This window comes from Antedon bifida, chromosome 4 (assembly GCF_963402885.1).
Source record: "Antedon bifida chromosome 4, ecAntBifi1.1, whole genome shotgun sequence".
In the NCBI taxonomy this organism is placed as follows: Eukaryota; Metazoa; Echinodermata; class Crinoidea; order Comatulida; family Antedonidae; genus Antedon; species Antedon bifida.
In genome coordinates, this window is record NC_136229.1 from 9,235,944 (window position 1) to 9,248,142 (window position 12,199).

At 32.7% G+C, this 12,199-nt stretch overlaps 2 protein-coding genes across 5 annotated transcripts; one reads left to right on the forward strand and one right to left on the reverse strand.

The window, feature by feature from the left end:
- Positions 1–65: 65 nt before the first annotated feature.
- On the reverse strand, positions 66–3,410 carry LOC144839477 (sodium/calcium exchanger regulatory protein 1-like). Its single transcript, XM_078694851.1, has 5 exons — positions 3,334–3,410; positions 1,816–1,891; positions 1,313–1,485; positions 819–932; positions 66–420 (listed from the first exon to the last, which is right to left on the reverse strand). Exons 1-5 carry the CDS (start codon positions 3,391–3,393, stop codon positions 370–372), a joined length of 474 nt encoding a protein of 157 aa, XP_078550977.1. The 5' UTR covers positions 3,394–3,410; the 3' UTR covers positions 66–369.
- Positions 2,430–11,745, forward strand: LOC144839470 (zinc finger C2HC domain-containing protein 1A-like). 4 transcript variants are annotated; one of them, XM_078694839.1, is made up of 10 exons: positions 2,430–2,583; positions 3,271–3,344; positions 3,888–4,016; positions 4,589–4,718; positions 5,743–5,885; positions 6,269–6,452; positions 6,820–6,937; positions 7,269–7,394; positions 8,323–8,382; positions 10,401–11,745. In XM_078694839.1, exons 1-10 carry the CDS (start codon positions 2,562–2,564, stop codon positions 10,558–10,560), a joined length of 1,146 nt encoding a protein of 381 aa, XP_078550965.1. In that variant the 5' UTR covers positions 2,430–2,561; the 3' UTR covers positions 10,561–11,745. The 4 variants fall into 4 exon arrangements, with proteins under 4 accessions (XP_078550965.1, XP_078550966.1, XP_078550967.1 ...); XM_078694840.1 differs by having other exon boundaries at positions 8,326–8,382; XM_078694841.1 differs by having other exon boundaries at positions 4,598–4,718.
- Positions 11,746–12,199: the final 454 nt, after the last annotated feature.

The window sequence follows — 12,199 nt, forward strand, 5'->3', positions numbered from 1 at the left end:
AAAAAAATAAATATTTAAACATAAGCAACATATATTATAACGTTTTTAATTTTTATTTATTTTGTTTTTGTAAAATTTATGGATGGATAATAGACTCAACGTAGGCCTACAGTATCTCTTGCATTGTTGCATAGTTTAAATGTAGGCAATGGTTATTGAATCCTACTGTAATTATTTGTTGGTAGACATTTATTTTCAGGTCCAATTGTCCGTCCTGTTTGTATTCTTTAAAATGCCAATATTTTGAAAATATTATAAGGGTTTTATTTTAAACCAATCAACAATCAATAAATCATTGCGTCACTCATGTTGGTATAATATTTACTGTACTGTTAAACACATCGTACGCTGAATTTTCAGAATTAATCTTCATTCTCGTTTATAATACCGTTTACCAACAACCCCTTCAACCTCGTAAGTCTAAAATAAATAAGATGATTGAATTAATTATAAGGTTCTTACATGATGTTAAAATGTCTTGCCGTTGTGTTTTATTTCCATTGTTTTTATTGATTTTCTTATCAAAAACATTGTGGAAAGCATTTCGACTCAAATTTACAGACAAACAGAGGGAAAAAATAATAAATAAAAGTTTAAAAAGTAAAAGGAAGAAGGAAGAAAACAAAAGTCAAAATGAAATGAGCTAATCAAACCCAACATGCTTGCTATTTTGACTACAGTAGGCCTAGTGTGTTTACGGTACCCCACATACTTAAAAAGTCACCGTCTCAAATCATGACAGTAGGACCTATATCAGAATACGTTTCACTCTAAATCACGAATTTAAATTCAACCTACTTCTCTCTTAAACAACTTACCACTATCAAATCACCATCACTAGTTAACTCTCTCGTTACAACCGTTCCTTTGCTTTTTCCATCCGCTCCAACCTGTGTTTCAACTAATTTCTCGCCTTCCCATTTATGGCTCACCTAAATACGAAAAGAATTAATACACATATTACCCATTGATATGAAGTAACTTGTCAACAATGAGACAATAATCACATACTATAAAGTTAAGTTAAAATTGAACTCGTCATATCTGGTTGTTGAGATTTGTACAATGTTGGTTACAGATATCTATATTTGTAGCAATTTCTTCCCTCTGCTTAATATTGTTCGTATACTTTTCAACATGTAGCGTTTCGAATAAACCTTGTGGCCTTTTCATTTCTGGCGAAAAAAAGACCAAATGCTTTTTTATAACTTGAGGGTAAATAGGCCTATAGCTAACGCTCTGTATGATTAGGCCTAATTAATGACCGTCGTGCTTAAAAAAAAAGTTGTTGTTGTTAAAAAGGTCTACCTACCCTAACTTTTCTACCATCTATTGTAGAAGTCTCATATGGCTCACCAATGGTGAATTCCCAAATATCGGTCTTAAACGTTGTCTTCGATGTACATTTCATGTGGTTTCCATCGACTTCAATCGTCTCAGTTGGTCTTGAGTTGGTACCCAGTTTACGAAGAACCATACCAACTCCTTAAAAATGAAAATATCATGTGAGGGGAAGGACAATTAGCTGAAAACTGTTTGAGAGAGGGTAGCGTTAGGTCAGAGATATGAGCTGCGACAATTAATTAATAATAGCCTAATAATAATTAGTAGATATCTGATAATTATAGGCCTATGCACTGTAATTAATAGACATTATTTTGGTATATATATGCCATGTGCATAACATAATAGCAAAATAGCAAACATTCAAATGTTCAGCTCAACAACTGTGATACGAAATAGCATGTTTTACAAAAAAAAAATGTCGATTGACACCCCCGCCCCCCACCCTCTTAAATTAGACACGCAGCTTACCTAATTTTGTCATGTATTCTTCAAAATTGTCATTGCGATCAAACTTATATTTTCCTTTAAATTGTACAGCACTCATCTTTAAAAAATGGTGTTTTAGAGAAGACTTAATATGTGTTGCTGAAATGATATGCCTTTGATAAAGGTCCTAAGGGGGTGTGGCGTACTTTGGTCACCATAAAAATGGGTTATCAATTCACTACATAATATTATATTTGTCTATTGATACCATAATCATACCTGACTACCAAGACATTTCGTTGGAGTGTCGAGCAGTGTACCGGTCCTCATGAGGGTGCACGTGCTGCGTGTCACATACAGTGCATAGCCTATATGATTATCAGACATGTACTAACTTATTTATTATTGTTGCATCATACACTTTCGAATATGCGGTGCGGTTCAAGAAATAAAACATAACAGAACAAAAAAAAATAAACAAAAACAAACAAACGAAACACAATAAAAAAACACAAAACTGTATCATAATAATAATATATTTTTATCAAGGTCAATTTATCTGGGAAACACCATTTTTACGCAATTAACAAAAAGTATACTACAACATTTATACATTTATACGACAATAATGATTTGGTGAAAACGGTCATGTTTTCTGGCAACTATTTATGTACATTTTTTGTTTTGATCGATTTGAAAACGCGATACTCTGTCAAAACATTAGTATGTTTTTCTTTTGAACATCTTGTAAGCCTGTAATTGAAGTGGATAAGTATATGATTTAAAGAATGTATGACGACGAATATGAAGGTAGGTTGTTATTAGTTTGAAATGAATGTATTATTCAAATATTGGATATTAAGAAGCAGGGGAATATGGATAGCAACCGTAAACAAATGGTCACATTCGCTCGCTACTGGGTACGGTTGGGCTGGTCGGTGGCGGATAGGCTTCGTACCACAGACACCCCACAGACATAGGGTAGGCCTAGGCCTAGTAGAGCTATCAATTGGTAATAGGACATTTATTAGGATCGATCCATATGATTACCAGGGCCAAGCGTCGTATCGTTTTATATCTATTATTATATATTTAGAATCGGAATAATAATATAGTTTAAAACTAGGCTAGGCCTAGGCCTAGCTAGCTAGCCTACTAGGCTAGGCCTACATACTGTAGCCTACCCCTACAGTACTTCTACAGTTAGGTCTAGGCCTAGGCCTAGCCTAAGAAAGTACTATAATATAGGCCTAGTACTACTACTAGCCTAGTAGTAGGCTAGGCCTAGCCTAAGGCTTAAGCGGCCCTAGCTAGACCTAAAGTAGGCCTAGCTAGCCTAGGCCTAGTAGGCTAGGCCTCTATCTAGTAGGCTAATGATAGAATTTACTACTAGGCCTAGGCCCTAGGCTATAGAATAGGCCTACAGTTAGCTAGCTACTAGGCTAGGTAAGGCATGCTTGCATGTTAATCAGAAAAACATATATTTTGCTTTCACAGATGAACCTTATGCACCAGCAGCAGATGTGCAACCATGTGCATGCTGTGGTAGAACCTTTGTACCTGAAACGTTGGTGAGTGAATAAAAGACCAAATAAATACCACCACAACTGAGGGTCTCATGATTATGCTACTGTATGTTTTAATCAATTCGATAACAATCTTTTTACACTTTAGCGCAGTATGATACACCAGACCTATACGTCGTTCTGTATGCATGCTCAATTGAGGGCATGATGAATACACAAGTCAGGATGCACACAAAAGGACAGGCTTACTGCTGCTAATTTTAACAAAGCCAGAGAAACTGTAAATGAATAAATTCTAAATGGTGTTAAAGGGTAAAAATAGTTGAAAAAATGGAGCTACTGCATTTTTGCACCTACTGAAATTATCTTTATGGTTAGATTCAGTTTACGGCAACGCTATTTAGTGGCTGAACCAACAAATAGTACCTACTAACCTATGTACGAAAGAGCAGTAGTACAGTAGTACTAGTTGCAACAACATAATTTCCAGCTCAATATTAATGCACTAATTATGTTTGTATTTTTTACTAATGGTAATAGTTTGTTTTAACTTTACTTTCAAATAATAATACTTTCCTTTAATTTCAGATGAAACATGAGCCAATATGCTTTAAATCTAACACTAAGAAGAGAAAAGTGTTTAATTCTGCAAAACAAAGGGCAGATGGAACAGACCTAATAGTGTCTAAAAAGACTCCAAGCAAACTACCTCCTTCTGTAAGTAGCCTACAAGTTAATATTATAACACACCTTATCAGTAGATTTTTGGCACATTTTTGTTACACAGTCAGCATCCACAAGTACAGGCTAGATCAATCTGTAGTGTGCATTATCTACTTCCTGTCTAAAATTGGAGCGCTGCCTCTTTGAATGGTTTAGGCCATGGCCTAGCCTTTTGTACAGCAGGTGTGTTATAATTTAAATTATAATGAATGTTTTATTCGTACAATAATGTAGAACAAATCATTTTATTAGGTGTTTGGCTTCACCTTTTGAAAATATAGCCATAGGTGGGTAAGTGTGTCATGTCAGAGTATCTCTTTTTCCTATTAAAAAAAGAAAATTTCTGTGGAAACAATTCTTGAATATCATTGGAAAAAAGAAATGCCTGCTACAGTAAATAGTGTATATGCCGGTTGCTAAATAAAAAGTAAACAAAACAAGTGGAGAATTGTCTTGGAATGAATTTTCAGACTATATTAAAATAAATATTACTTCAAAACTTTTCACCGAGTAATTAGAACACGAGAATATAAATAAATGAATAAAAGTTTATTTTTAATTTTTAGAAATCAAAGTCAAATTGGCGAGCTAAGCATGAAGAGTTCATATCTACAATGAGGGCAGCAAAGAAAGTTTCTCAAGCTATTAAGACTGGAGGAGAACTACCACCACCACCAAAACCAACTTACAATCCAGGTAATGTTTAGGCTCTATGTTTAATATAATAATACACATTTCTTTGTATCAAATGTTTTCTATTGCATTAATCAGAGGCCATAAATGGACACCCTCCTAGACAATTATTATTAGGGACTTTATGAAACAAAACGGGAAGCCACAGGACGGTGCTCATGAATAATTTATGCATTGACTTTAACAAAGTGGGTGCGTGCAGCTTAATGTGAAATTCTGTCGTATTAACTTTTTGAGGACGATAAAGTTGGCATTTTCCCGTTTACGGAGAATGACTAGAAATAATGTACACATATAACCTTAAATATACAGTTCAAATTAAACTTAAAAGTGGAATTTTCAAAGCATTTATTTATATATTATTATTGTTTATTGACTGGTATATCTTTATTCAAAAAAATGAAACAACAAATTTACAAAATATCCATAAAATATAGCAGCATATAGAGACGCATGCGTCCCAAGCTGAATTGCATTTCATGATAACATTAATATATTACTGTTTATGATTTTACGCTCTAGCAAACATAAAATCTCTGCCGTCCTCCCCTAACAACTGTTGTGTCAACTATCACCAGCAGTAGCTAGATCATAGCCAGCTAAAGTCCTATGTTCTTTTAAGAATAATATGAACTCACTATCCTGGTAGCTGGTGGTTACACCACCAGCAGTAGCTAGATCATAGCCAGCTAAAGTCTGTTCTTTTAAGAATAATATGAACTCACTATCCTGGTAGCTGGTGGTTATATCATTATAGCCAACTAATGTCCTAAAGCAGTTTATGATTCTTCCTAATGGAATGCACAAATAGCTTTATAGCAGTTGTTTAGGTTAAAACAGTAGCTAGATCATAGTTGGTTATTAGACCATTTAGAAATGATTTCTGTTATAATAGCTTGGTAGTTAAATGAGTATTTAAATTACACCGACCAAAAATGTTGTTGGTAGTCTATGAGTGCTGCAATACCTGGATAAAACAGTGAAGAAAATAATTTGTTCTTCTTTATGACTGCCACTGCCATTACAGATTATGTAGAATGTCCATGTTGTGCCCGTCGCTTCAATAGTAGTGCAGCTGAGAGGCATATACCATGGTGTAAGGAGAAACAGAAACGTATTGTACACAAAAGCCCAGCAGTGAAGAAAGAAAATGTTGCAATAAGAACTAAGGTATAACAATTTAAATAATGAAAGCACCACCATTTACATATTTTTTTTGTCTTTTCTTTTTTTATTGTGAAGTCAGTAGTTAGGTGCAGATCCAGACCTACTAATATATGTAATATAAATAATTAATAACTTAATAATATTATACTACTAACAATATTAAAATTAAATATTACAAATTTTGAGATTTACAGTCTTATAGTTTTTCAGTATGAAAAGTATTAAATACAAACAAATCGAATTTCCCGTTCAAACTTTAAATCAATGAGAGAAAGATATAAATGGGTGCCACTTATAATTTCTTTGTTAATATCCCTACTACATATAAAATCAAATTTTGAAATGTAATTATTTAATAATAAAATAAATAACAATTACAATTTCAGTACAAGCCGCCATTACCAGGGATGAAGAAAGGGTCAGCAAGCGGTCAGAAAGGATCACCAAGTGGACAAAAAGGATCACCAAGTGGTTCAAGATCGGGGTCAGGAGTAAAGGGTTCAAAATCATCACATGAGGTGTCATCACTTTATGATGAAATTGACAATATGCAAATATCTAGAAAACCTGGTACGCTTTAAATAAGTATTCAGTATCTGCATCAGGAAAATGATCTTGTGTGTATTCCATTTGTGTGTAATTCAATTAAATACAATTCACCAACTTTACCTGCATTGAAGTGTTAACAAACCAGAATCAATGTAAGCTCTTTCTACACTATCAAACTTTATGTGATGTGCCCATATAAAAAACATAATGACATCTTATCACTACCATATTTTGGCATATCTCATTTTTTTTAGTTTGATAGCGTACACTGAGCTTTATAGTATTTTTATTTGATATTATATATTCCTAATGTATTTGTATTATTATTGAATATTATAAAATTATATAAAAATAATTTTTTTGTTTAAATATTTGCTTTAAAAAATAGTTTCAATGAATGGTATAAATTTAAGGAAGCGGAGTAATAGTCTAGATCGCAAGAAACCCAAACCGAGAGAACCAGTCATAAACCAGAGGAGATCAAACAGTGGTGACAGCAGATTTAGGTAAATATTTGTAGTTAAATCAATTCTCCAAATTTGATTTTATTACTTTTTCTTTTATATTGTATGTAATGAATCAAATCAAAATCTTTATTTATTGACCGCGTACAGTAACAAACAGTAACAAGGGCATACTTTACGCGTAGAATACCAAATAAGACCGCTTACAGATAAAACCGCAGTACAGCAATGGTCTATAATAAAGACTACTTTTGCTACATCACAAATTATAGCCGGCCGTTTATAGACTGCTTATAGCAATTCGCCCCCTTTAAAACAAGGAAATCGATAATTTGATTTCGATTTAATAATCAATTAATTTCATCAATTATAGCAGTAACAGATATGATGATTTAGATGACGACAATGATGATGATGATGCAGATTACCATAATAGGACATATAACTCACATCGTAGAGACAGTGGAAGTGGTGGCAATAGGATTTCTTCTGCTGATAGGTAAGATCACACAGACAATATATATTTTAAACATTTGCAGTATTTTTTTGACGATACTTTAAGCCCGGCTCACACCATAGCTATTGGCTGAGCCAACTGGCACGAATAACACTTTGCTCAAAGTGTGCACCGGACAATTTGTGAGAAATCGTGTATCTATCGTGTTTAATATTTTTGTCATGCGTGTAATTTTTTTCAAGTGTGCGCCGAACGTGAGCTAACAGCTCACTATAAAATTCCACTGCGCATGCCATGTTCTAATTTATCATAATATGTCAGCGCGTGCCATATAGCGTAGTAAGTAATTATCCAATCAGAAACTTGCGTACTGAAGGTATTTAGTATGTGTCCAATAGAATGCGATCACAATATGCGACAAATTTTGTTGTGAGCAAAGTGTTATTCGTGCCAGTTGGCTCAGCCAATAGCTACAGTGTGCGCCATGCTTTATGTTATTATGTATATTTTAAGCTTGCTATCATTTTGGTTTCAAAATTGTTATTTTTTGAAAAATATAATTGAGCAATGACACCAACTACCTCCTATTCGATAGATATGGGCCTAATGGGACCACTATTTATGTGTTTCCAGGGTGTCCATTAATAAACACGTTAATAATGGATACACAGACAATGTTTTTAATTTTTAGACTTTACTTATTTGTTTATTTTTAAAAGAAATAGTTTCAATGTATAGTTTCCTTATTGGCAACACCATATAGTTTGTTATACTGTACGCATTATTTTTATTTCCAATATGTTAGAGCAGAAATCATAAATTAAATTTGATATCATTACCATACAAGAAAGCATAATAAATAAAAAAAAATGATATGTTCATGCATAATATTCATGCCTTCTGCCTTAACATATTGGAGAAACAATGCATACTGTATGTGGTATTATAAAATTGATTTTGTCCACTGTAGCAGTAGCAGTAACCCATTTTCAAAAGCCTCAGCTCTACCATCAATATCCAAAGAAGCTGGGTATGTTTATTATGTGTACTGTACTCGCTTGAATAAACGCCATTTTGATTATACTCATTCGTTAAGCTCTATCTAACAAAAAAATGTGATGTGCCCATATATGGATAATGTCATATCACTACCATATTTAGGCATATCACTACCATATTTAGGCACATCACATTTTTTTGTCATACTACAGTAGTTTGATAGTGTAGACAGAGCTTAAGATGAGGAAATTATCTTCACAGTTCATTGGTTGCCATGAGTTCCCCCTGATATTTTGAACTGATGTTTACTCAAAGTAACCCTACATTATATTCATCACTAGCTTCCAATTTACTATAAACATTGTATGATAACTTTAACTTACCAATTCAAACATCTATCCCTCTGTAAACTATACAGACATGCCCCGCTTTTGTGGATCTATGATTTTGGAATATCCCAATCCGGAATGGCCGGTCTAGGGTTGGTGGCGATTATTTGAGCGTGTACAGTATTTGACGTGTGCATCCTCCAACAATATTTTTATTTTACTCTGTATCTTTAGGTCTTTTATCAATCTCAATGGTCACATCATAGCCAATAGAAAGTACATTAACAGAAAGTAATTTTCTCTTGACTATGCTCACTTACAGCGCCCGTTAGTCTTTTAAAAAACATTACTAACAATTGTTTTCTCTTCATTTAATTTCATTAACATTTTGTATAACTAACCAAGTCAATTATGTTTGTAAATACTGAATAAAAAAAATAACCATACATGCAAGTTAAAGGCAATATTATAAATATATATTTCAAAATAACTAATTAATAATTAAATGCTTAAATTGTTGTGAGTCAATGACATGCATACTGTTTTTATATTATGTTAAATTAAATAATTTTTACAACAATATTTTATTAGTTTTTTGAAATTTAATTAATTACTGACTGCACTATTTTTATAAATGTCATCCTCATACTAACAAATGCTTCCATTGTATTTTTTATGATGTGTTCATGTATTGCAAAAAAAAAATCTTAGATGACAAACGAGTTAAGGCCCATTAATTTTAGTACTATAACGATTGACAATAAGTGGAAAAATTCAGTAAGCAGTTTTCCTACAGAACACAAAATAAATTGAAAAGATTTTCACTATTTATGAAACTTTTGAGTCGGATCTGATGATGTCATAATCCTGATGATTTTATTATTCTTATTGATCAAGATGTCATTTGATTGGTTAAAAAAAAATATTGTTGTCATCAAACGCAGCACATAAATGCTTGTCCTATAGTTCTAGGATGAAAACGTTTATAATTTCTTATTTAGCAATTTAATCACAATACATAATACAGTACTGTATCTGTATAATATAATTTTATACATTCTGGATAAAATATGTAATATATTTACTATATAATATATTTAATAATGCAAATCCAGTGTAAATTACATATTAGTTTGGGAGGGAACGGATTTAAAAAATGTTATGGCTATAAGAATTTGGGTTTCTAAGCGCTTAATTATTGAAAACAAAAAACAGAAATGATAATTGTTACTGTTAGAGATTATCAATTATTTTATAGAATTAATCAGGGAATATAAATTTCGTCAGTGTAGCATAGCAAAAAGCTATACAAACAACCTTTTTGCTACAAATTTCTAAAATTGTGTAGCAAAAAATACAATACAAAACCATGTTTCTCTACTAAAAAGTCAGTTTGATTAGCAATATTGCTAAACAAAATTTTAAAATGAAATTTTCCCCTGTAATTGATTTATACAAGTATTGTAGAACCTCTGTTCTGATACCACTATTAGGGAGATTTTATTGTAAAACGAACGTGGAGGCTTATTTTATATTGCAGTACAAACAAATGAAGCTTTGGTAGGCTCCGAAAGTGTCCCCTTAATAAGTTCTACTGTAATTGTAATGTAATTAAGTAGTCGAGATTAAAGGAATGATACATAACATCTTTTAAAATAAGTAACTTTAATATTTAATATTTTTATTTATTCTATTGTCAGTCTGTATTGTTTCATTTTAGATCAAACTCATCACGAACTTCAACCCCATCATCTAGGAACAGTTCTGGAAGTGCAAAGCGAGCGTCAAGATTCTGTCACGAGTGTGGTACACGCTATCCTGTTTCAAACGCTAAATTCTGTTGCGAGTGTGGAAGTAAACGTATGTGGATTGAGGCTTGAAATCATTTTCAGTGCGAACAGCTTACTGTATTCTGTGTTTCCATTTAAACACCATTTCAAATATGTATAAGCAGTTGTCATGTAGGCCTACCTTTTAATGGAAGATTAGAAAATAATTTTAGATACAGTTTTATATAGGGCAATGTGGTAGGTAGCTTTCGATTTGCAACGGCCAAAGACCTATGAAGAAGTTACAGGCACATTGAGATGCGCTTCAATAACTCAGTTTCGGCGGGTTCTAGGTCGGCAACGATGATAATATCATGTGTAAGTCTTATGTCATCGCAAATCAACAGCACCAAATGCGTCCCAAATATATTGTATGTATTTTGAGGCTGGTAATAGATTTCTGGTACATTCTGTCTCTCAATACATCCAAATCGAATTAAAAAAAAAAAATATTTTAGAATAGTTTTATCCAAACCATATTGAAAATTTTAACGTCCCAAGATAAGTTGGTTCAGTGGTTATTGGTAATTCCACTAACTTGGCATGTTCGTGTTTAGGTTAATATAACTATTGGGGTTTTTGCATTTCAGAACGAATGCTCAGTCGACATTAGTACACACTGTTAAGGCAAGATCTTAACTAATAAAACATTCCATTCCGAATTTCCTGTTCAGTACTTCCAATTGTACGATCGTGGAAGAAGTTAACAAAACAAATGTATACAAAATATTTTCAGTAGGTCTATTTAACTCGTCAAAATCAAGTGTGTGTTCATTCCTAGTAACAGGGCCATGGTTTAAATAAACGTAGCTTGTTACTGAGTTATATAAATATATAGGATTATACGGAATTAATTTGTAGAAACAACAATACTGTATAATGTAATTGCTTGTATTAATTCCAAGATCGTATGAATCTTAATTATTGCTTTTTAAGTTAGTTCATCCACAGAGGATAGGCCTACGAGTTTGACTATCGTGGAGGAACCACCGTAAATCCATTAACCGTAGTCTACATCGTAGTATAAGTTGTTTCAATCTAGACCCCTCCCTCTATAAGTAAAAAACACTTTTTGCAGACGTCAATTGTGTTTCCAAGATAAGCTGCAATAACATAAAACCCTTTATGAAATTTAGTTATTAACTACTGAGCCACAATTTATGTCGTAACCATGTGTTACATTTCAACACCAATACTGTTATTAAACCTTGAAACTGTGCAATAAACATACATTGTTCAGATCTAACTTTATTTATTGTTGTTTAAATCGATGTTAAATAATTTTGTCTTGCACTTGTGTACTGTTGAACTAATAACTGTTGTCTCACTTTGTAATAACTTGTCGCACTTTGTAATAACTGCTGTTGCACTTTGTAATAACTGTTGTCGCACTTTGTAATAACTGTTGTCGCATATTGAATAATTATTACTGCAATGTTTCAGTAATATTGTTGCGGCTCGGCTTACCATCGCAATGCGCTAGGTGTACGTACATAATACTCCGAGTTAAACACGCTCCATGAGTTGTGACAGTTTTATTACAAAGTGCAACAGTAAATGTATGTGCGTGTATATTGCCATATTACCATGTCTATTAGGAACACTTTAGATTGATAATATTTTTCACTTTTTGACAAAATCTCTTTATTATTTTATTTATTTATTAAACAACATCTTTATACAGGATTAC

Coding starts and splice junctions, on each gene's coding strand:
- LOC144839470 (XM_078694839.1), top strand. CDS start 2,562: ATGTATGACGACGAATATGAAG. Junction 5,886..6,268: donor ATGTTGCAATAAGAACTAAG/GTATAACAATTT, acceptor TTACAATTTCAG/TACAAGCCGCCATTACCAGG. Junction 6,453..6,819: donor GCAAATATCTAGAAAACCTG/GTACGCTTTAAA, acceptor TTTAAAAAATAG/TTTCAATGAATGGTATAAAT.
- LOC144839477 (XM_078694851.1), bottom strand. CDS start 3,393: ATGAGACCCTCAGTTGTGGTGGTATTTATTTGGTCTTTTATTCACTCA. Junction 1,486..1,815: donor AGAATACATGACAAAATTAG/GTAAGCTGCGTG, acceptor TTCATTTTTAAG/GAGTTGGTATGGTTCTTCGT. Junction 421..818: donor GTGATGGTGATTTGATAGTG/GTAAGTTGTTTA, acceptor TATTTATTTTAG/ACTTACGAGGTTGAAGGGGT.